General features: G+C 55.4%; 1 protein-coding gene across 7 annotated transcripts; it reads left to right on the top strand.

Moving 5' to 3' along the window:
• Positions 1-770: 770 nt before the first annotated feature.
• Positions 771-23491, top strand: UBXN11 (UBX domain protein 11). Of its 7 annotated transcripts, none has more exons than XM_068539213.1 (15): positions 771-828; positions 4983-5088; positions 5848-5876; positions 6450-6548; positions 9002-9102; positions 9550-9604; positions 10073-10149; positions 12082-12190; positions 19766-19980; positions 20284-20361; positions 21324-21441; positions 21566-21669; positions 22902-22975; positions 23050-23164; positions 23271-23439. In XM_068539213.1, the coding sequence occupies exons 2-15, from the start codon at positions 5018-5020 to the stop codon at positions 23331-23333; spliced, it is 1308 nt and encodes a 435-aa protein (XP_068395314.1). In that variant the 5' UTR covers positions 771-828; positions 4983-5017; the 3' UTR covers positions 23334-23439. The 7 variants fall into 7 exon arrangements, with proteins under 7 accessions (XP_068395314.1, XP_068395313.1, XP_068395311.1 ...); XM_068539212.1 differs by having other exon boundaries at positions 23050-23190; XM_068539210.1 differs by having other exon boundaries at positions 9002-9069; positions 23050-23491.
• Positions 23492-23890: the final 399 nt, after the last annotated feature.

Raw genomic sequence — 23890 nt, 5'->3', positions numbered from 1 at the left:
TTCTCATGGCAACTCTGTGGGGGTGGGTATTATCCCCATTTTACAGAAGAAGAAATTAAGGTGAGTAACTTGCCCAAGGACACACAAGTCAGGATCCACGACTCCAGAGGCCTAAGTCCATGCTCTTAACTAAACTATCTCTAGTTGCTTTAATCCAACACCTTATTTTTTCATGTGAGACTCGGGAGGGGAAGTGTTTCACCCAAAATCACACAAAGTGTCTTATCCAAAGGCAGGGGGAGTCTCACCCAAATTTTTACACAAGGAAACAGAATATGAGCGTCCCTTCAGGGCGCCGTTAGGTCAAGAATTTAGCAGAGAAATTCAGATTTAAGAAACATTTATTAAGTACTTGCATCATTTCCATTCATGCTTAAAAGAACTGCCCCCTTAGTACTGTACTGATCAGATGAAAAAACAGGCTCAGAGGGATAAATGTAATTTCTCCCAAAATCAATCTAGCAAAACAGTGGCATTGTCGGGATTACACATTCAGGTCCAGAGGCTTCCAGCAGCTTCGTGAATCTAATCCCAGGTTCTCCGCTTTCTGTGCCTTGGGGCGACATGAATGGACCGGACCCTCCCTTTCCCCAGACCCAGAGTCCGCTCAGAGCGGTGGATTCTGGGACTTGCAGTATCCAGCGATGAGTTTAGACTCCGTGGGCCAATAGAATTCGAGCACAGACGGCTGTACCCGCCTCCGCTGCCTGCTGGTTGCTCAGGGACACCCCTCGAATTAGCCAATGAGAAGCGCACGGGTCCTGGTCGCCTGGGAAACCGTGTGACAACAAGATGGCGGCGCCGCGGGCGGCTCTGCAGCCCTGCGTGGTGAGTCACGGCCCCAGACCTTTCTGCCCATGGAGCCCCACACACAGTCTGGGGCCCTCACCCCGAGAGCCTCGAGGACACTCGAGGCCCGCGGCCCGGCAGAGCCCCCCGCTCCCTGGGAGCAGATTCGGGACCCCGCCTACCATGGCTCCGCGTGGAGGCAGGGGGGGCGGCGACGCGGCTCCTAGGGCGGGACTGGTGGTAGAATTCACGTGGTGAGCGCTTCCAGCTGGGGATTTAGGGGTTGAAGGCGTACAGCCTGCTGGTCCCTGTCGGCGCTGGAGAGCACTGGGACCTGTTGGGGGATAAATTTGACTCCCAAAGATGTAGAGGCATAAGACAGAGCTTTCCTCTCAAAGCTTGAGTCTGAAGGGGCAGACAGCCTAACCTTTAGCCGCCTCCGGCTTGAGGGGGAAGACACAGTCCTCCCAGGAAGACCCCAAAGTGAAGGGCGTAGACCAGGGTCTCCGGTCTGAGGGAGGAGACACAGCCCTGCACTCAGGAGTCCCCAGGCTGATAGGAAGATACAATCGTCATCCTCACGGGTCTCCTATAATCCATGGGAAAATGGATCTGGAGACAGTGTGTTGGATTGGCCTGGAGTGAGACTGGAACCGGGGAAGTCAGTTTGGGGCCATTATGACAGCCCCAAAGAAGGGCAGTGAGAGTCCCACTAGGATGGCCAACAGTGGTCATGGAGAGGAGGAGCTATGTGTGAGAGACTTGCAGAGTTTAACCTGCAGGATTTGGTAACTGATGGGATTAAGAGGGAAAGAAGGAGGGAAAATTGTTGTGTTTGGATGATGGGGTCCCATTAAGAAGGGGGAAGTGGGAGGAGCTTATTTTGAGGGAAGATGTTGGTTTTGGTTTGGAGACCAGGTCCTTTTCTTTCCTATGATAGCTTTATTGAGCTATAATTCACATACTGTATACTTCACCCCTTTAAAATGTAAATTTCAATTGTTTTTAGTATATTCATAGAGTTGTGCAGCCCTCACCACAATCAGTTTTAGAACATTTTCATCAGCCCAAAAGGAAACCCTGTACCCTTTAGCAGTCCACCCCCACCCTCCCCGTCCCCCTTTAACACCTCCTACCCTAGGCAACCACTAACCTACTTTGTCTCTATGGATTTGCCCATTCTGGACATTTCATATAAATGGAATCATAACAATTGGTGGTCTTTTGTGACTGACTTCTTTCCCTTGGCATAATGTTTTCAAGGTCCATTCACATTGTAGCATGTATTTCATTCCTTTTTTGTTGCCAAATAATATTCCATTGTAAGGGTATACCACATTTGTTTATCCATCCACTGGTTGATGAACATTTGGGTTGTTTCCATTTTTTGGCTATTATGAGTAATGCTGCTTATGAATAGATATACAAATTTTTGTGTGGATGTAAGTTTTCATTTCTCTTGGGTATATACCTAGGTATGGAGGCCATAAGATAACTCTGTTTAACCTTTAGAGGAACTGCTAGACTGTTTTCTACAGCAGCTGCACCATTTTACATTCCAACAAAGGTTCCAGTTTCCCCTCATCCTTGCCAATGCTTATTAATTTCTGTCTTTTTGACCAGTTTCTTTTGAGGGGTCATTATGGTGATGAGAATTTGGAGAAAGGAGGGATAATCAGGTCTGGTGGGAGTTCATGCAGGGTAGTTTTCACTACTAAAGGCACAGTGCCTGGGGCTTTTTAGTGTGATGAAAATGTTCCAAAACTGATTGTGATGGTGGTTTCGTAACTCTGAATTTATGAATATACTAAGAACCAATGAATTGTATACTTTAAAAGAGTTAAGTGTGTAAATTATACTTCAATAAAGCTGTTTTTTTTAAAAAAAAAAAGGTCACATGCTATTTGATTCCATTTATATAACATTCTTGAAGTAAGAAAATTATAGAGATGGGAAACAGTAGTGGTTGCCAGGGGTTAGGGATAGTGGTGAGGAGGAGGATGAGTGTGATGCTAAAGGAGTAGCACAAGGGAGATCTTTGTGGTGATGGAATAGTTCTGTACATATTGTTTTTTAATATAAATTTATTTATTTATTTTTGGCTGCGTTGGGTCTTCGTTGCTGCGCACAGGCTTTCTCTAGTTGCGGTGAGCGGGGGCTACTCTTCGTTGCAGTGCGTGGGCTTCTCATTGCGGTGGCTTCTCTTTGTTGCGGAGCACGGGCTCTAGGCGCGCAGGCTTCAGTAGTTGCGGCATGTGGGCTCAGTAGTTGTGGCTCACGGGCTCTAGAGCACAGGCTCAGTAGTTGTGGCGCATGGGCTTAGTTGCTCCACAGCATGTGGGATCTTCCCAGACCAGGGCTTGAACCTGTGTCCCCTGCATTAACAGGCAGATTCTTAACCACTGCACCACCAGGGAAGTCCTCTGTACATATATTGATTGCAGTGGTGGTTACACAGAATCTATACAGGGGATGAAATGGCATAGAATGACGCACAAATTATACAATGGCAATTTCCTGATTTTGATACTGTGTACAATAGTCATGTAAAATGTGACTATTGGGGAAAACTGTGAAGGATACACAAGACCTCTCTACTATTGTCCTAATTTCCTGTGAATCTATAATAATTTTAAAGTAAAAAGTTAAAATATAACTAAAGAACAAATAAAAGCAAAAAAAAAAAAGAAAAGGAGTTAGCCAGACAAGGGAAGGGTGTGGGTAGGAGTAGGGAGACCATTTCGGGGGAGCAGGTTCCAGGTCTGAGGAGCCATGTGTGCAAAGAAAGCCCTGGTGCATTTCAGGGCCGACCGTTCAGAGTGGCTTAAGTGGAAGGTGCGATGCGGGGGGACTGTGGGTGATGATGGGTGAGGTCCAGAGACACAGGCAGGGACAAGATCATCCATGTTAAGGAATTTTGAATTTTTTTTCTGTGGGTGAGAAGGAGCCACTGGGAGTACTGAGCAGGGAAGTGACATGTCAGCTTTGGGTTTAAGAAGATTCCCCTGGCAGTGTGTGGAGACTGGTGAAGGGAGCCACAGGGGCCGTCACACTTGGCCACACATACCCTGAGGATGCCCGGACAAGACGGCAGGAACTGGGCAGGCTGGGGGCAGGTTTGGGAGGCTGGATGCTGGATGATGGGGATCAGGAAACTCTGGGCCTTGTCCTTGGAGGGCACCTCTGAGAAAGGGGCGGGGCATGAGTCCCAAACTCCAGAATAAAGACCAAGGGAGCTGCCTCCTGGTGATGCAGGTCCCCTTGGCTGGGCAGATTCAGGGGCTGGTGGAGGCCAGTGCCACATGTTTCCAAAGTGGAACGAAAGATTTGATTCAGGCCCTTATGGAGGTCGTTTGATTCTTCGATTTCTAGATATTAGCCACGTGATATTTAATTCACTGAATAGAGTAGTGACCGTTAATTGCATCCCTGATGTTCATTCATCTTTCCAGAAGGAAGAGGAAAGGAAGGGAAATCAACAGTTATGAGGACCTTCTATGTGCCAATAACAGCAGCAGCCACAGTTCACATTTTTAAGTAATTCCTTTGAGCGTGGCTCTGGGCTAGGTGCTTTATGTGTGTTACCCCTACCTGGCTGGCACTATTACCATCCCCACTTTACGCTAAAGGAAACTGAGGCACAGGCTATACTGGAATGGCAGAACCTATCCAGAGTCTGGGCTCTTGACCTCCCTGCCATGCAGGGTGTCTTGGTAGAATCCTGCCTTGGGGTTGCCCCTCTCTGGCTCTGAGAAGTTGGAGGTGGCACCTGGTTCTGGTAGAAGGGGAGGGGACACCTGGGCGTGATGACCAGCTCCTTGGTAGATATACAAAAGCCCCAGGCCTGCTGGGTAGTCTTGTACCAGGGCTTGAAGTCCGGGGAAGTCCCAGTCTTCCGGCCCACCTCTGCACCCCATCCCACCCCCATCGCCCTTTCCCAAGCACTGCTAGGCCAGAGACCTCCAAGAGCAGAGCAGAGAGCTGGATATCCAGCGGAGCAGGTGGACGTCAAACATAGGGATCCTGAGGCCAGGCTGCCTCCAGAAACTTCTGCAGAGGCAGTGGGAAGAAGTGAGGGGTGCCGCCCCCTGGACAGTGCTCCTTCCTGGGGAAAGTCGCCAGGGCAGAGGAGGTTTCAGGCCGCTCCCTGGTCCTGAGTGACTGTCCCCCAGGGCTGACTTCTTTCTTCTCAGGGAGTTCCTGACAGCTAGAGACTGGGAGTAGAATTATGAGCTCACCTTTGGCCTCCCTTGGCAAGACCCGGCGAGTGCCTCTGCATTCGGAGCCTGTGAATCCGGGGTAAGGAGCCGGCCTCGTGGGATCTTTGTGTCCATGCCCCTGCCTCCTCCCGGCCCCTCCCATGGACTAGGAGATTGACTCCTAGTGTCCTGGGGAAAACGATAAGAAGTTATGTATCTCTCTCTGACCACCTTATCTTTCTCGAACCTTCTTCTGGGAGGCTCTCCATGTGTCTAAGCACACACTGGGCTGTGCCATTTAGTGAGGTGTGGGTTGTGAGGTGGCTCAGCAGCCATCTGTTTATTCATTGCTCATGAATTAGTTTTCAAACACTGATGGCCCACCTGTTCCAGGCCCGGCCACATGTTGGGCTCTCAGTGAAGAGAATCCTGTTTGTCCATCTATCAGTTTCATCTTTTCAAAGCATTTTTTACCTCTCTCCTTGCTCTTCGGAACCCCACTTTGAGTCATTTGCATCATGGCCAAGGAAGTCCAGAGAGGTTAAGTGACAGGCCTGGAGTCCTGCAGCCATTTCAGAGCAGAGCTGGGGCTGGGCTCCTGGGCTTGGGGACTCTTGTAATCTTCTCTCCAAGGCTCTGCCCTTCAGCTCTTCCCCATCCTTCTTTGTTGGGAGGAGTCGGACACCCTGAAGCCTGCCCCTTGGCTCACCCCTGGGCCGGGATGGGATTTGGGGGTGGATGTCCTCAGGAGACACCTTCTTTAGGATTGATGGGGGACCTGGTGCCAGAGCCTCCCCCAATGGCAATCCAGGGGGTCCTAACTTGTCTGTCTTCCTTCTCCTTCCTGCCCCATTCCCAGGAGGCGAGGGATAAAAATTTACGGAAATGGTAAGTGTGGGCTCTGCCCTCGTGTCCTCCTCATGTCCTTGCAGTTGGGCGGATGGAGAGAAAGAGCATGATGAACTCCCGTCAGCCAGAGTGGCTGGCCAACTGCAGGGCTATCTGCAGCTCTCGGATTTGGACACCCCGCACCCTTAGTGGAGATGTCATCACTAACATTTGAACCCCTCCACTCACTGTGGGGTTGGCCGTGAGGGGGCAGACCCCAGCCCTCCTTCTCCGACAGCCACCTGCAGCCCGTTACAGCCTTTTCTCCCTGAAGCCCAGTCCTCATGTTGCTGCCCTGCCTCCTGCAGGCTCAGACCTTTGCATCCCAGCCCCCCTTTAGCCCCCAGCGTGGTGCTGGCATTGGCCACCCAGGTCCCCCCAGGGAGCCAGGTTGGGAGAAGTCCAAGAAGAGGCCTGTTCTGGTTGGATCCTTGCTCTCCAGCATCCCAAGTTTTCTATCCTCATATGCTGGGGGGACAGAGAACAGGCTGCTTCATCTTGACCAGGGCCCAGGGCCCCCGTTTCGCCTGGGCTTCAGCCCCAGAGCAGTGACCTGGGCATCCCTGTCTGCAGAAGATGAGGTGGACGTGCTGAAGGACGCGCACGGCTCAGAAGAAAGGATCTCTGTTCCTTCCTGCTATGGTGGCATAGGTGCCCCTGTGAGTAGGCAAGGTGAGTGCAGAGGCCCGAAGGGGTCTGTGTCCCTGGCAGCAGGAGAGGCCCCGGGGAAAGGGAGGCCCTGAGAGGCATGGCACCTTCTCCCACCTGCTGGGTCAGAGGCAGCTGCTTCTACTCCTGGCTGACTGTGGCCCTGGGCCTGCACCCCAGACCTGTTCAGAGCCTGGCTTGGCGTAAAGCCACACACAGGTCCGGCCGTTAGCTCAGGAGGTCTGGCAAAGCCCCAGGGCGGGCTGTGGCTGGCACCTCTGGAGTACACCTGGCTGGAATCCCCGTCAAGAGTGATGTCAGTGGCTCTAGGATTCAGGGTCCAAGAGGAATGAAGGGCCTGGGGGTGAAGTTCAGCCTCCGGGCATCTGCTTCCTGCTTCCGCAGGGCTCTGGACAAGGCCCAAGTCCCCTAGACAGTCCCCCTAGCCTGACCCACACCATCTGCAAAGGGCTGTGGCAACACTGCAATAGTGGAGGTGCCCAAAGTAGGCTGGGGCTCATTGGGGCGGCTTCCCAGAGGAGGTAGGACTGAGCAGTCCTGGGCACGGGAGATGTGTGGGCCGGCAGGGTGAGCTGTGGGGAGCACTGGGCAGGGGCAGGGTCTGAGCTGGGAGTCTGGGGGAGCTGGGGATGAGGTTAGAGTTTCCCACTAGCTGTGATATCTTGGGTGAGCAGCTTCCTGTCTCTCTGTCTCCGTTTCCTCCTGTGTGAAGTGGGAATGGGAGGAGGTGATCCTCCACCGAATGCCCCCTCCGCTGTACAGATCGGGAGGGGGTTGAGGTGGAAAAGGAGACCGGAAGAGCCCGGCCCCACAGCCATTCGGTCACAAAGCCAGGGTCTCCATCACCCCAGGGGGGACGCTTTCAACAGCAACCACGGCAACTGGCTGTTCCCCAGGTCTCTCTGCCTCTCCCCCGCCACCACCCCTCAGCCCACTCTCAGCCAGGGGCTGCCCCTGCCAAGCTCACAGTCAAGGACTTGCCTGTCCTGTCTCACTTCTCTGCAGGGAAACATTCCACACGGTTCCCTGCTCCCTCTTCTCAGAACACCCCGGGCTCTTGGCCTCCATAACACAGCCTCCCTGCCGTCCTCCTGCCCCCTCCTGCCCCCTAGGCTCTTCCCTCTCGGCTCCCTGCCAGCTCCAGCTTTTCCATGTGACGTTCCTCCTGCCTGGGATCTCCTCTCTCTCTCCGCTCCGCCTCAGACACGTGCTGTCGTCCATGTGCTGACAGTTCCCAAATGTCTATATATCAGTTAAGAAGCTTTTGACTAAAGTCAACGAAAACCCTGATTCAACCAAGGAACATCAGGGGGCTTTATTATCCCACATACCAAGAAGTCCTAGGGAGACAGCTCAAAGACCTTGTCAGAAGCTCAGGTTTCTCCACCTTTCCACTGAACCATCCTTGGGCCTGTCAGCTCCACATGGTCGCGTGGTTACAGCTACATTTCCGGCTTCACACAGAGAGAGACAACATCCAGGGGAAGAAGGGGGCCTGTTTCTTCCCATGTCTCTCTCTGGTTTTCTTTCACAAATGTTTTAACTTGAAAATTTGTCAGCAAACAGAAAAGTTGAAATAATGGTACAGCAAACACCCATACGTCCTCAGCCTAGATTCAACAGTTAGTGACATCTTGCCATATTTGTTTTCTATCCATATACACATATGTTATGAACACAAGTGTATTTTTTGGATGAGCCATTTAGAAATCAGTTGCAGATATCATGACATTTCAGCTCTAAATACTTCCCTTTGCATCTTCTAGGAGTAAGGAAGTATGTAACCACGATGCCGTGATCACACCTAAGAATATGAACAATTCAGTAACTCTCTCTAACATCCCAGTGTTCCAAAATATCTCTCATAGCTTTCCCCGCCCCCCCCAGATTTAGGTTCTAATTGAGGGTCATGCACTGCATTTGATTGTTATACTTCTTTAGAGCAGAATCCCTGCCTATTTTAAAAAATGACACTTTTTGAAGAGTCCAGGCTACTTGTCCCGCAGGATGTCCCCTGTAGTGATTTGTCCGGTGGTGTTTAACTTGCTCCTCTATCCACCGTATTTCCTGTGAATTAGGGGTGAGATTAGAGGTGTGAATCAACTGAGAGTGAACATTTTTTTTTTTTTAATATTTATTGGAGTTTAGTTGCTTCAAGGGTGAACTCTTTGACAGTGTTTCAAGGTGATGTAACCCGTATGTTGTACCACTCCCTTGTATATACATCTTCAGTGCATTACAGAATCTCTGTGCCTCAGTTTCCCAAAACAGTTCATTTCCTCAGAAAAGCTGACATATGAAAAGTGTGTAGAACTGTCCCCATTATCTCGGTGGCAGCTGTTGTTACCACCCTTATTTCCACTGCTGGGGAGCCCGCTCCCTCTCCCCCTCCCCTGGACCCCCATACCTCAGCCTCAGCTCAAGGCCCGGGCTCTAGGACTTTGTCTGGTTGGCAGTCCCTGTGTACCACGACCCGGAGTTGATGGCCGCCATGGCGAGGAAAGTGCGGGATCTGGAGCGGCAGGTGAAGGCCCAGGCGGATGAGATGCTTTCCAAGGTGGGGCCCCAGTGGGGAGAGGGCCAGGGTCTGGTCTGAGGGATGGAAGGGCCTGGGCTGGGGAGGCCAGTGAGGCTACTATTGCAATAGGCCATGGTGGATGGGTTCTAGAACCATCTCCCTGACCAAACCGCCCAACTCGAGGGCCAGGTCTGGCCTGGGACTGACCTGGGTCCCTGTGACCTGAGCAGAGAGGCTAGGGGTCTTCTCCACATCTGAGCAAGGCCTGTAGACCTCAGATTGGGTGGCAGCAGTGGCTGCTGAGAGCTGGGCACTTGGGGGTGCCCACCCCCTGCCCCCACCTCAGTGGGACCACAAGGGCCATCTGAGCACCAGAGCAGCGCCAGAGCGGGGCAGGGGCTTTAAGCCGGGTCTTCCCATCTGGAAGGGGCGCCCTGGGGCTCTGGGAACCACCAGGTCTGCTCCCCTCCTGCCTCCTTGCTGCAGGATCGGAAGATACGGGCCTTGGAGGAGCTGGTGGAGACCCTGCAAGAGCACCAGGGTAAGAGGCCCTCTCTGTGGGCTGGTCAGCCCCCCTTTGTACCCCTGGGCCGGCGACCTCTGGGTATCAGGGCTGCAAGAGCGTCAAGCTGAGTCCTGTGGTGGGGTCTGGGCAGTGGAGCCCAGAGGGGAGCTGTGACACCCAGGGCGGTGCCCTTCTGTGTGGGACTGAGTCCCCCGAGCGCAGCCCTAGCCCAGCCCTGAGCACAGGGCCTGCCATCCAAAGCCTGGAGGAAAGGCAGCCCCCTCAGGAGCCTCGCTCGGGTGGGGTGGCGGCCTCCCGAGAGCCAGGGCGTCCCCTCTCAAGGTCAGGGCGAGAGGCCAAGAGGTGCTTCTCCGGGGATCCCTCGAGTTCTCGTGGAGCAGGTTCTCCAGATGACCCTCAGGCCAGAGCTCTCGTCATGGCCGGAAGTGGCCTGGCAGCCTCCGTGCGGGGGGCACTGGAACCCCTCCCCGTCTTTTCCTGAAGGCACGGTGACCCTGCAGCGGCAGGAGGAGCTGGAGACCATGTGCGCGCAACTGCAGCGGCAGGTCGGGGAGATGGAGGTGAGGGAGGTGCCGGCCCCGGGCTGTCTGCCCCCAGGGACTGGGTCAGAGCCCACCTCTCTGGGGTCCCCTCACCGCACATCCCACACAGGGGCCCGGGGCACCCCCCACCCCGTTTCAGGCTTGGGCTAGCCCCTCCCCCTTCCTCAGTGTCGTCTTGAACTACTCTCCCCTCCAGCTACGGGGACCTGCCTCTGCTTCTTTGACCACAAAAAGCTCTTTCCCACCTCAGGACCTTGGTCCGTGTTGCTCCTTCCACCTGAAATTGCTTTTTCTACCTTCCCCTGGCGAGTTTTCACTGATCCTCAGTCTCAAGTCAAGGTGGGAGCCCTTTCCCAGGGGACCCCCTTCACCTCTGACCAGGGCAGGTTCTCCATCCTGGGCTTTCTTAGTACCACATCTCTCTTCCTCTGGGGACCGTGGACTCCACGAGGGAATGAGGGAGGGACCACTTTTCTCCTGTTCGTTGCTGCGCGCCCAGGACCTGGCAGGGGCCTGGTCATGCGTGTTTACTGCATTGGTCATGGCCATTCCCTGCCTCTGGACATGGCATCTCACTCACCCAGTGTCACCTTTCTTGCCCTCGTTCACACAGCAAGGCTTGAACTGGAGGGACCCCAAGCTCAAGGGAGGGTCCTAGACATGCATACATCCTCAGGGTCCCCCACTGCCTCACCGGCCCCACCAGAAGCTCCTCCTGCGGTCTAACCTCTCCCTCTCCACACAGAGTTGGTTTCCAAAGCCCCAACCTAATTTAAGACCACAGACGCAAACCCCCAAGCAGCAGCTGCAGCTGAGGGCCCTTCCCACCCAGGCCTGTTCATACCCAGGGCTGCGGGTAAACAGCTGCTCCCTGAGCGGCCTGCCAGGACTGCCGGCAGCCCGTGGGGCTTCTCTGAGCAGCTGCCACAGGAGTGAGGGCTGCCCCCTCATGGCAGAGGGCATTGGGGCTCCCACATTCACGTTGTTCACACATTTATTGCTTCATTCATTTAGCAAACTCAGACAAAATATCTCCTGTGCGCCCGGCACCCTGCTGGGCACTGGGATGCAGACAGGGTCCCTGCCCTCATGGCACTGACAGTCTAGAGGGGACAGACACATAAACAAGTACACAGGAAGAGACACAAGTACGGAGTATGGTGAAATATTTAAAAGGGTAACACATTAGAGACTAGCTGGGACATGGGCCACTCCCTGCCTTGGGAGGTGGGAGCAGGGAGGCATGACTGTTTGGGCCAAGTTCATTTTGAGATGCCTGTTGGACATCTAAGTGTAGATGGCTAGAAATTTGAAACTGAAAAGGAGGAACATATGTTGCAAGAGATGAAGGCAGAAGTGTGCCCGCTGGGTTAGGCAGCGGGCAGGTTGCTGATGGCTGCTCGTAAGCAGTTGCAGTGAGTTGTGGAGATGGAGGCCAGGCTGGAGTGGGTTGAGGGAAGGAGTGGAGATGAGGAAGCAGCAACAGGAAGCACAGACAACTCAGAAGTTTTCCTGTGGCAAAGGCGCTGGGAGGCCAGCCCTAGAGAGGCCACACGTGGGACATGTGGGTGGACATGTCCTCTCAGACCTGCAGAGCAGGTGTCCCTTCCTCTCCTCCCACTCGGGCCAGACCCACGTGGCTCCCTGCCGCCATAATGGCTGACTTAAGTGAGTTCCTACTTGTGCCAGGCCCTGTGCTAAGGACATGACGTGAATTACCTTATGAGTGCTCACAAGCTTCATTTTACAAGGAGAAGCCTGAGGGTCTGGGAGGTGAGGTGGCTTCCCAAGGCCACAGCCAGGAAGTGGCCAAGACCCCCGGGCCCATTGCCTCTATCCAGTCGGCTGGGAGCTGAGGCCTGAGGCTGGGGGCTGGGCTGATGCCACCTTTTCTCCTGGAAGGGGCTGAGCTGACAGCACCCCCGACATCTCCCTCTTCTCTCCCCACAGCGGTTCCTCGGTGACTACGGCCTGCAGTGGGTGGGCGAGCCCATGGATAAGGAGGACTCGGAGGATGGTGAGAGGGACTGGATGACGGCCAAGAAGTTCTGGAAGCCAGGTAGAGTCGGGGTCCACCCCGGCCCCTCCTGCAAAGGGAATTCCCCTACAGCTCCTGATGGCCCACAGCTGTCCAGAGGCCAGCTCATTCATGCCCCTCCTCCCAGCACAAGGTGCCCCAAGGCCTCCCACACCTTGCCACTGACACAGGGGCAGGAGGGAAAGGCGTCAGCCTCCATCCCTTACCACCTAACCCTAGACTCTGCTTGCTCATCTTTCTAAGGCTCCAGGGACCCAGGGATACAAAACGTAACAAGACCTCATTTGTCTCAGGCACCATAGTTTACAAAATGTCACCCATTCAAAAGCTGTGGCCTTTAGAAGCAATCCCCCTGCTTTGGAAGCTGCCCCTCAGTCCAAGGGCTCAGCCCCCTCTGTGGACTCCCTTTCCAGGTTCATTTGTAGCAAACTATTGAAATCTACCTGCATCTCTGGGCCCTCCACCACGTTTTATTTTTAACTCAACTGCTAATATCCCAGGGGATGCACTCCAGAGATTTGGGGCCATAGAACTGGCTACTTCCTTTTTATATATATATATATATATATATATATATATATATATATATATATATATATATATATATATATATATATATATATATATATATATATATATATATATTTTTTTTTTTTTTTGGCTGCATTGGGTCTTCGTTGCTGCGCGTGGGCTTTCTCTACTTGTGTTGCGGCGAGCGGGGACTACTCTTCGATGCTGTGCGCAGGCTTCTGATTGTGGTGGCTTCTCTTGTTGTGGAGCACGGGCTCTGTGGCGGGCAGGCTTCAGTAGTTGTGGCTCGTGGGCTCAGTAGTTGTGGCTCACAGATTCAAGAGCTCAGGCTCAGTAGTTGTGGCACATGGGCTTAGTTGCTCCGCGGCACGTGGGATCTTCCCAGACCAGGGATCGAACCCAGGGATCGAACCCGTGTTCTCTGCATTGGCAGGCAGATTCTTTTTTTTTTTTTTTTTAAAGATTGATTGATTGATTGATTGATTGATTGCTATGTTGGGCCTTCGTTTCTGTGCTAGGGCTTTCTCTAGTTGTGGCAAGCGGGGGACACTTTTCATCGCAGTGCGCGGGCCTCTCACTATCGCGGCCTCTCTTGTTGCGGAGCACAGGCTCCAGACGCGCAGGCTCAGTAGTTGTGGCTCACGGGCCTAGTTGCTCCGCGGCATGTGGGATCTTCCCAGACCAGGGCTCGAACCCGTGTCCCCTGCATTAGCAGGCAGATTCTCAACCACTACGCCGCCAGGGAAGCCCCGGCAGGAAGATTCTTAACCACTGCGCCACCAGGGAAGTCCCAGAACTGGCCACTTCTGAAAGCTGGGTCCATTCTCTTCAAAGAATGGAGGTCGTTGCCTGGAAGGTAGTTCTCCAGGCTCTGTTGGTCACACCTGGGTCCTCATCTCCACCGCCTAGCCCAGGTGTGACTTGGGTACTCGAGTTCCGTTCTCTGAGCCTCCAGTTCCTCATCAGTAGATGGGGGTGTATTCTTTCCCATGGAGTTACTAGGAGTCAGTGGGTTGGACGCAGGACCTAGCACTGACCTCGCATGTCATCAGCCCCACAAGTGGGAGCTCTCATTGTTTTCCACGGTCAGAAGGCAGTGGCAGTCTCACGGGAACATGAGCTTGGCTCCCGGGGGACTGTTTGGAAGACAACTGTACTTTCTTAATTTCATAAGTTTCCTGCTGGGTAAAAACCCAGACTGAAAACATGAGAGTCCCACCTGCTGCACTTTGGCTAGATCTCCCCCTAAATCTCAGGGGAAAACCCCCTCACCCTTGTTTCAAAAGCATCACTTCCCATTTGCACCATATTTGCCACTTTTCAAGCATTTTCACAAATAGCCTTGTCACGGGCCAGGGGTTATTCCATTTTACAGATGGGGAAACTGAGGCACTTAAGCAGTCTGAAGACTGTTGAGTGAAGGGGGCAAGACTTAAGGCTGGGAGCCCACTGGGAGACGATTACAGTCATCCAGGCCGAAGATGAGATGATGCCCAGCATAAGGGTGATACTGGTGGGGCTGGTGAGAAGGGGCAGAGCAGAGAGATTCAGGAGGGGAATCCATGGCCTTGGCGATTGCTCGAACATTAGGGAGGGGGTGGGGGGAACCTGGGATGACCCTGGGAAGCACGGCTGTCGGGGAAGATGCCCAGTCCATTTGGGACACGGCAAAGCTGGGGAGCTGTATGGCCCCCCGGGCCATGCCAAGAGCTGCACCCTGGGCTGAGTGCTATGGGAAGTTCTCCCTGGGTGAGAGGTGAGACCCTGGCAGGCAACTGCCAGAAGCTGTAAGAATGTCCCTTCCTGGGGTCTAGGGCCAGAGGCCTGCCAGCACTGTGGACACACACACACGCACGCACGCACGCACACACACACACCGCCCCTGTGTGGTGAGCTGGGCTCAGGCCTCATGTGGCCTTGCTGACTAGTTGGAGGGCAGACTTCCTTCTGGCCAGTGGGGGCCTCCCTGCTCCTTTGGGGAAGGGGTGAGACCAGACAGCTGGTTTCTGGACCTGGTTCTGTGGATTCTACCCTCTCCTCTCAAAAAGAGAGCAGCCCCCAACTGCTCTGTGTTGTTTGTTTTTGCTCAGAGTACGGCTGTTCTAAAGCCACTTGTTCTAAAGCCTGGCCACAAGCTCCTGATTTGTGTCTTTTTTCTTCTTTTGCCTTTTGATTCTTCAACATGGAGGGGCCTCAGTTTAGCTCTTCTGACAGATGAACAACATGTTTTTCATTTCTAGCAGTTTTTCCTCCTGGGACTGCCCCCCCCCACCCCTGTCCTGGCTTTTTCCCTTCCTCTCCCTATGGCCTTGTCCCCAGGTGCCAACTTGCTCCTGCCCCAAGGGCCCTTGGGTCCATGAAGCCAGCCTCTGGCTGACCCTGATGCTCTGGCTTGTTTCTCTGGCTCTCCCTCTGTTGGGTACCACTCCCCACAGGCCCTGGGGCAGCAGGCCAGTGGACTGGTGAGCTGGGGCATCTGTATTAGGCAGACTGGGGCTGATTCAAACATTCTAGAGCCTGGGACTCTTGCCTTAGGGAGGAGGGTCAGTTGGGCCCATGAAGGGGCTCAGGGGAGAGGAAGCCTCGCAAGGGCTTGGCCTCAGGCAAGATCATTCACCCCTTCCCACCAGTATGTTGAGTAGCAAACAGGATGCCCTGCCAGGTGCTTCAGGGTATGCGGAGACATGAAAGGGACAGTTCCGGCTCTGGTCCTACCACCTTCGGGTCAGGTGTTGAGCCTCAGGGCTGAGAGCTCCAGCCAACTCTGAGCTCCCCCCCCTCCTCCCCCCTTCGCCTCTGAGCTCCTCACTCCCCCCACCCCTCATCAAGTCCCTGCCCTCTCTCTACATCTCCCCCTCCCCCTCCCAGCTCCCACCTCCCCAACCCTTTTCCCCAAGCCCAGGCTCCGGCATCTGTGTGGGAGCCTCTTCCCTCCCCTGCTCAGGAAGCCAGACTGACTCCACCATGGGCTGTCCTTGGGCTGCCCTTGAGCCCCTGGAACTGGCCTGGCCTAGACCCCAGGCAGGCTGGGCTCCTCCCACCTGCCCTCCCACTAGCTCGGGCCTGTGCTGTGTCCTCCAAGTGCCCTGGCCCCTTTTCTCCCCTCCTGTGAAGCTCAGCTCAGACCCCACCTGCTCTAGCACATGTGCGTGGAGTGCCTGCTCGGCGCCAGGCGCTGTGCCGCCCTGCAGCTGCCCCGGGCGCGTGGTTAGGGGCTCTGCGTTGCAGTGAAAGCCTTAAAGGCTCTGGCTGAAGAGGGGGGCCTGGGTCAGATCGTACCCTGTGTGGGGAACCTGCCTCACCTCTGAGTCCACATCCTCATCTGTGAAGTGAGGAGATGGTACGATTGACCCCTAGGCCCTGAATTGAGAGCACTGAACACCACAGTGTGGAGTATGTGGAGTGTTCTCTCAGGCTGACATGCGGTCGGTGAATGATGACCGTGTCCATTTACTGCTCCGCCCCTGCTGTGCTCCAGAGTGCCAGCACAGGGCTCGACCCGAAGGCCAGGGCACGTGCACATGCAGGTGATTGGCAGGCATTGCCTGGGTGCCCTTGGCCTGGATGGTCAGAGCCCGCTGGGACGATCCTCTGTACAGGAGGAGGTGGGGACAAGCAGCGTGATGATCAAAGCAAGTCCTGCCGAGTCGCAGGCTGGCTGTGGCCCTGGCAGTGACCAGACTCTCGGAGCCCGTTTTCTCTCCGCCGGCTCCTCGGAAGAGCAGAGTGAATGTAGGTGAAGTCCCCAGAGCAGGGCCTGGCGTGCAGGTGTGTGGAAATAGTGGCTCTGTTTCCTTTCAACTGCCTTCGCCTGCGGTGCTGGGACGGGCCTGCTGGGGCGCGTCGGGTGCTGCCGGGATTTCACGGCAGCAGGTTGTCCTCCCAGTGAGGGTGCGAGGGGCCAGCCCAGGGCAGGCTCACCACTCACCTGCGCTAGGGGCAGGGTCTGGCCCTCCTCTGGGCCCTGCAGCCCCACGGTGGCACTTAACACATGCCACTGTCACTGTCTGTCACCCTGTCTCCTTCATTCAAGTATGAGCCTGAGGAGGGCAGGACTCTGGGCATGGGCGTGGCCATGCTGCTCAGGGCCTGGCAGAGCACGGGCACTGCGGACATACTTGCTGGATGGCGGGGTGGTGGGGTGGAGGGACGGATCCAGTGCTTCTTGAGCACCCACTCTGTGTCAGGCCCAGGGCTGGATGCTCTTGCCTGTGTTTAAGGAGTGACCGGTGTAGCTGGAGAGACAAATAAGCAAACAAAATGACACCAGCCTGTGATGAGGGTCAGGAGTGGCCCCAAGGGCTCCAGAAACCCAGGAGGAACAGAGGCCCAGGCTCAGGGGCAGGGGCTCCGGGCAAGGCTTCTCCAAGGAGGTGGTGAGAGAGCGCCTGAGCCCTGTGATGATCAAGAGGGTGGGGTGTTAGTGACAACAACAGCTCTGTCTGCCAGGCACTTCCTGTGAGCCTCACAGCAACCCTGGAAAGTGGGGCTGTTATTGTCTTCATTTTATAGAAGAGGAAGCTGAGGCCCAGAGATGTTGGCCCATGTGCCCGGGGTCACACAGCTTGGAAGTGGTAGCCTGGGCTGTAGGGCTTCCGAGTGTGAGCGGGGGAGCTTGTTGAGGGCAGGCTGGGGAGCCAGGGCTCTGAGGGTCTTGGGAGTTGGGCCAAGGAGCTTGGACTTGATCTCCATGCCTCTTCACTCCCCTTTTAAATAAAATCATGGGCTCTCAGAAGTTGGATGAGGCCTCAGAGATGATCTCCCTGCACCGTACCCCTCCTTGGAAAGGAACCCCAGTGAGCAGTATCTGAAGAATCGACACTGAGAGGCAGCCTGTGTGGTCACTGAGGACAGAGGCTTAGAGTCACCTGGGCCCTGCAAGCTGCGTGACCCGGGGCATGTCACCTTACAAGGCCCAATTTCCTCATCTGTAAAATGGGAGAAGGAAGACCTGCCTCTTGGTGCCTGACACATAGTAAATGCTGAGTCATCATCACAGTCAGTTCACCCCTGGATCTTGCGGGCAGGATGAAGATTTCTATTATCTACCCATTCCCTGGAAAAGAAAGCTGCGGCTCAGAGAGGAAATGCCTCACTTGACCTCTGACCTGCCTCATCCCATGTGACGTGGCTGCACGGGGCCAGGCTTCTGTTGAGCACTCCCGGCTGTGAGAATAAGGCTCTTCCTTCCTTACTGCGGTTCCTTCTCCCCGGCCCCTTATCTCACCTCCATTCTGCTGCATCTGATACCTGCCAGGCCCACCCTGCTTTCACTTCTCCACCCCCGAGCCCTGGCTGAGAGCCTTCGGGGCTGATTTTCTCGGCCAACTTTTCTTTTCTCTTTCATTGCTTCTTGGCATCCTCCCCTGGGTTTCCACCTGCCCCTTCCCCTGTCGACGCGTCAGCTCCCTGAAAAAGCCCAGGCCCCAGGAGGCAGCTGGATTAGCAGTCCACGCGCGCATCTGAGTTGTCCTATTGGCTGTGCTTTGTGGCCTGCCTTGGCCAAGTCATGTGACTTTCTAGGCCTCACTTTCCCATCTGTAAGAATATAGGGATGGGGGCAGGTGTTGAAAGTGATGAGCTTTTCTATTGTTATTTTTAGGTTTACCTAGGTGTTCTGAAAGTAGTTAGTTAGTTGTTAAAGGAAAATAGTGTCTTGAGATTGTTCTGGCTCATACCAGGGATATCCAGGATGTTCTGTGAGTTTTTCTTGGGACTCTCAGGGACTCCAGGGGACCCCAGGAAGAGGGGGGCGCAGGTGCAGCCCCTGCAGCAGTAGGAGATGTAGGTGAGAAGGGAAGGCCAGCTGGGGCCTACCGTTTCAGCAGCCACAAAGGCAACAGGAAACAGGGCCGCCCACATCTGTACTTCCCCGGTACAGCCACTGCACCACTGTGGGGAAAGGAATTGGGTCCCCAGAGTCCTGACCCACATCCTGCCTCAGCCTGGCTGTCCTGGTGAAAAACAGCTTCCAAGAAGGCCCAGAAAGTCACCAGTGTTTTATAGGGTTACACCCTAGTAGATGACTTAGTTCGGGGCCAGATCCCTTCAGGACTGAGAACAAGCTCCTGGCCTGTCCCCCACCAGCATCCCACCTGCCCTGTATTCTTTCTGCTCTGGCATCTGTCTTGGCTGTCTCCATTACCCCACCTGCACCCCGTGAACCTTATGAACAGCTCTATGGACAACACATTTTTCAGAAGAGGAGGCCAAATACATGTGCAACCCAAGGTCTCCCATGTCTGTTCTGTCCAGCAGGTGTCCCGACCCTCACCTCTCTCTCCTGATGGTGCAGATGGGTGGAAAAACAGACTCCAGGGTCAATCCCCTCTTCTAACTTGCCAAGTGGCCTGAGGCAAATCATTTTTCATCTCTGTGGGCCTGTTTCCTCATGTGTAAAATGGAGATAAATAACCCCTGCTGTGTGGCCTCTGGGTTGGCCTGAGGTCCATTTGTGCACGGTAGAGCTGGTAACAATAACTAACACAGACAGATGCTTGTTGGAATTCTTACGTGGTCATCTTGGACCCTCACAGCCATCCTGGTCCTATCATCATCCCCTTCTAGAAGAGAATGCTGTGGTGCAGAGCGTTAAATGACTTGACCAAGGTCACACAGGTAGAAGTGGAGGAGCTGGAATTTGAGCCCAGACAGCTGGGAACTCTGCACTGTGCCTTTCAGCTGCTAACCCAGTGCCTGGCACATCTGATCTGGGATCTGCTCCTGCTCCTGCCACTCACTGTGTGTGTCCCCTAGGCCAGCCATTAACCTCTAACCCTTAGTTTCCTAATATGGAAAATGGGGATGTTTATGGTCCCTACAGCATAGGGTTGGTATGAAGAAAGGATGGGATAATAGATGTTAAACCCCTAGCACAAAGTAAATGCTCACTAAAAGACAGCTATTATTATTATCTAGTGTTAGCTGTCCTTCCTCCTCCCCAGGTGGTCACTTAAGGAGATGCTAAGGCCCCTGCCCAGCATGGGAGGGGGCTGTGGAAGCCAGGGATCTGGAGCACACAGCAGCCGTGAAGAGAGGCTCATGGGTGTCAATCCTCTTTGCCAGGGGACTCACTGGTACCCCCCCAGGTGGACTTTGACAGGCTGCTGGCTAGCCTGAAGGATCTCAGTGAGCTGGCGGTAGACAGTGACACCCAGCTGACACCAGTGCCCAGCAGAGTGCCACACTGTGTCCTTGAGCCCATCCCACTGAAGCTCTACCGGAATGGCATCGTGATGTTCGATGGGCCCTTCCGGCCCTTCCATGATCCCTCCACACAGGTAGGAGTGACGGGGAGGGGAGACAGGCCTGTGCACCCTCAAGCCACCGTGGTGGCCCACCCCCTGCTCACCATTAGTTGGAGATGATGGGCCCAGCTCACCCCCAGCACCCAGGCTCATGCAGAACCTCCAGAACCGCGCCCCCCCCCCCCAACCATGTCCTGGGACTCTGTTTCCAGAGTCTGATCCAGAGAGTAATTGGCCCCATGATCCCGGGGCCCAGAGCCTGCCATCTAGACAGGAAGCAGGGTGTAGGGCACCGCACAGGTCCAGCCAGGCCTCACTCTACCTCTCCCCCTGCAGCGCTGCCTCCGAGACATATTGGATGGCTTCTTCCCATCAGAGCTCCAGTGGCTGTACCCTGATGGGGTCCCCTTTAAGGTGATGGGCTCTCCTCAAACCACTCACTCCCAGTGTGGGGATTTTGGAGGCGGTGGGAATGCTTCCTCAGGCATCACCTAGGGGCACTGCCCCACCTCAGAGACCCCAGTCTGATGACCTCCAGAAGGAGGGTGAGCCTGAAACGAGGCTGGGAAGGGAGCAGGGAGGCTGCCGTGGCCATACTTGCTGCATCAGCAGTGGGGAAAGCATGTAGCTGAACGGCAGGCAGTGCCCCCTTCTGGCATCCTGAAAGCAGAGCCCTCAGCTGCGTGGGACCACTGCCCCTCCTCCCCAGCATTCAGGACACCTGGACAGCCTGGGGAACGTGAGGAGTCCATGCAAAAGTGGCCTGGCTCCCCCCAGAGGCTCCTGGAGCCTCCTGGTTGGGGTGGAAGGCAGTGCCGTTGGGGGGCAAACGTTGGGACTAAAGGACTTGAGATGGAGCCGGCCCCCTGCTGTGGGGGCAGTCGCAGTGAGATGAGGGTGCTGTGATGGGAGCACATGAGGCCGTGTCCCAGAGGGTGGTGCGTTAGTTCCACAGTGAGGGCGTGTGAGGGAGTGTGTGCCACCATGGCTTGGAAAATAGCATGAGTCACGACCAGGGGTGTTTGAGATAGTTCATGCCAAGCAGGGCTTTGCCCTCTCCTAACATCCTCGTCCCGCCCCTCCTGGTCTGCTCCCGAGAGGGACTCTGTGAGGAGGATGTCAGTACTGTGGCGCCAGCTGGCGTGATGAGGGGAGCTTGCAGGAAGAGCAGGGCTCAGGTGGGTGGGAGCAGCATGAACTGCATGCAGCTCTCCTGCTCTTTCCCAGGGCCTCAGTTTCCTCATCTGTAAAATGGGGTTTGCATCAGACCATCCCTTGGGCCTATGCCTGGGGCCTCTGTTTGGGCAAGTAGGGGTGGGCATGGAGCCCAGGGCTGAAGAGCTGTGCCAGCAGCTGTTTCCCTTCCTTCTTGCCAGGTGAGTGACCTGCGCAATCAAGTCTACCCAGAGAATGGGCTGGACGCGTTCCCAGGCGAGAGCCGAGTGGTAGGCTGGCAGAGGATTCGAAAGCCCTTGGACAGGATGGAGCACCCAGGTGAGCTCGGCCCTGAGGCTGAGCCAGGTGGTGGGGGCACTGTGCAGGACAAGCTCCAGGTAGCCTCCTCCACCATCACACACAGTCTCTGCCCCAGCCAAGGCTCCCAATGCCCTCTCTGCAGGCTCCACGATGACCGCCGAGAAGTTTCTGAACAGGCTGCCCAAATTTGTGATCCGACAAGGCGAGGTGATTGACATTCGAGGTCCCATCCGGGACACCCTGAAGGTGAGGCCAGCCCTGGCTCCCTCAGCCTTATTGGCGGGGTTGGTGGGGGGGTGGGGGGAGGCGGGCTTTACCATCAACCCTGGCCCAGCCTACCAGAGCAGCGGCTTATCTGGAGGTTCAGGCTTGAGGGCCCCTGAGGATGGCCTGGATGGAGATGAGTTCCTCAGAGCTGTTCCCCTGTCTCCTGGAAACGATGGAGCTGGTGAGCTCTCAGGACTGTCTCCTGGTCTCTCTGAGCTGGGACCAGAGAGCAGCTGGCCAACGCAGGAGTGTGGCTGTAAGAGTGGGAAAGTCAGGGGAGTCTAGGTTGGGGGTGAGCCCAAGTTCAGGCCACCCTCTACCGAAATACACCTTCCTGGCCTTCACAGGACTCATCCTCCTCTCTCCTCACTCACTATCCTGCTACTCCTCTCTCATCTCCACCTGTGAAAGATACCAAACCCGTTTCCCAGAACTCTGCCTTCACCACACATGGCCAAGTCCTGTCAGATCTGTCTGTCCCCAGAACTGCTCCCGAATCCATCTCTTCTCTCCATTCCCGCTGCCCACCATCCTAGCCTAGGCTCCAGAGTGTCTTCCAGACAACTGCAGTGGCCCCTCACTGGCCTCCCACCTCCACTCCCGCCCTGCCAGCCATCCTCCCCCAGCAGCCTCTGTGCTTTTTTAAAAATGCAAATTGGATCTTGGCTCTTCCCTGTTGAAACCCTCCAGTGGTTCTTAGGTAAGGCCTGTCATTCCTTTCTGGTCCTCTTCCCACCTCTAACCTTTTCTTTTCTTCCAGTCCAACCTGATTCCCAGCTTCAGCCACATGAATGCTGATACTTTCTCAAATATATCACCTCTTCTCAGAAGTCTTCCCTGACCTATGCTGTCTGGAATATCCTTGCCCCCCATTCCATTTCTAAGGACTCCTCTTCATCCTTCAGTCACAGCTCAGGTGTCATTTCCCCAGGGAAGCCTTCCCTGACCCATGCTAGGTTAGGCACTCAGCCTGGTCACTGTGTGGGGTTCTGTCTCCCCCAACTAGAATGAGGGAAGGGAATGATGGGGCCACCTCCCAAAGCTTCCGTTCTGTTTCCTCTCCTTGGGCCCCCGTTTACACAGAATACCCCCTCCCCCTTTGGCTCACTGGTCTCATCCATCCCTGGTCAGGAGAAGTCCCCTGTAGGGGTTGGGGGGAGGGTGTGACTGGCAGGGCCCAGGGCTCTGTCCACTCCATCGATGCCTTCCAGAACTGCTGCCCATTGCGTGTCCGGATCCAGGAGATCGTGGTGGAGACGCCTGCCTTGACTGCTGAGCGTGAGAGGTGAGGGCAGAGTGGAGAGGTGAGGACCCTGGGACTGGGCTACCAGGGGGTATTGACGGCCTCTGGGTCCGCAGGAGCCAGGAGTCTCCGGAGTTGCCCGCGCCCGCACTCTCCACGCTGCGCATCAAGTCTGAGAATGGTGAGCAGGCCTTCCTGCTGATGATGCGGCCGGAGGACACAGTCGGTGATGTGCGCACCCTGCTTGCACAGGCCAGGTGGGCGCGGGGCTCAGCTGGCGGCCACAGCGGGGCTCTGGCCCCACGACCCGACCTGATTCGTTCTTCCCTGTCCCCAGGGCCATGGAGGCCACCACCTTCGAGATCTTCAGTACGTTCCCGCCCACAGTCTACCACAATGATGCTCTCACGCTGCAGGCCGCGGGCCTGGTGCCCAACGCCACGCTGCTGCTTCGGGTGCGCCGGGCTCCGCCGCCCGCCCCCGGCCCCGAATAAAGCGCCCACCCCGACACCGGCTGCTCTGCGAGGCTCTCTTGGCAGGGCAGCCCAGCAGCATTAGCTCCGCCGAGGAGGGGGCGGCGCCGAGCCGCCCCTCTGTAACTCGAGCCCCAGCTGGCGGGCCTGGCCGCTGGGTCTTTGTCCTCTAGGTTCCTCTTTCTGCCCAGAAGGGCTAAGCTGCTCCAGGGGAGAGAGGGCCCGCCCCAGCCCCGCGCCTCATGTGCCAGTGTGCAGATCCCTGCGCACAGACACGCGCAGAGCCACAAGCACGTGGGGACACTTCAACACTATGCACCAAAGCCACTGCCCCAATGCTGGCAGAACTGCATCTGGGCACCCACTTCCATAACACACCCACACCTAGCCGAGCTGTTGGGACACAGACAGGTGGCCACGAGGCACAACCACATTACTGACTGGCATGCAAACGTGCAGTATACACCAAGGCAATGGACACCAT

The sequence above is a fragment of the Eschrichtius robustus genome, chromosome 3 (assembly GCF_028021215.1).
Source record: "Eschrichtius robustus isolate mEscRob2 chromosome 3, mEscRob2.pri, whole genome shotgun sequence".
NCBI lineage: Eukaryota > Metazoa > Chordata > Mammalia > Artiodactyla > Eschrichtiidae > Eschrichtius > Eschrichtius robustus.
Note: the sequence above shows the minus strand (reverse complement) of the source record. Positions and strands in the feature narration are given on the sequence as shown.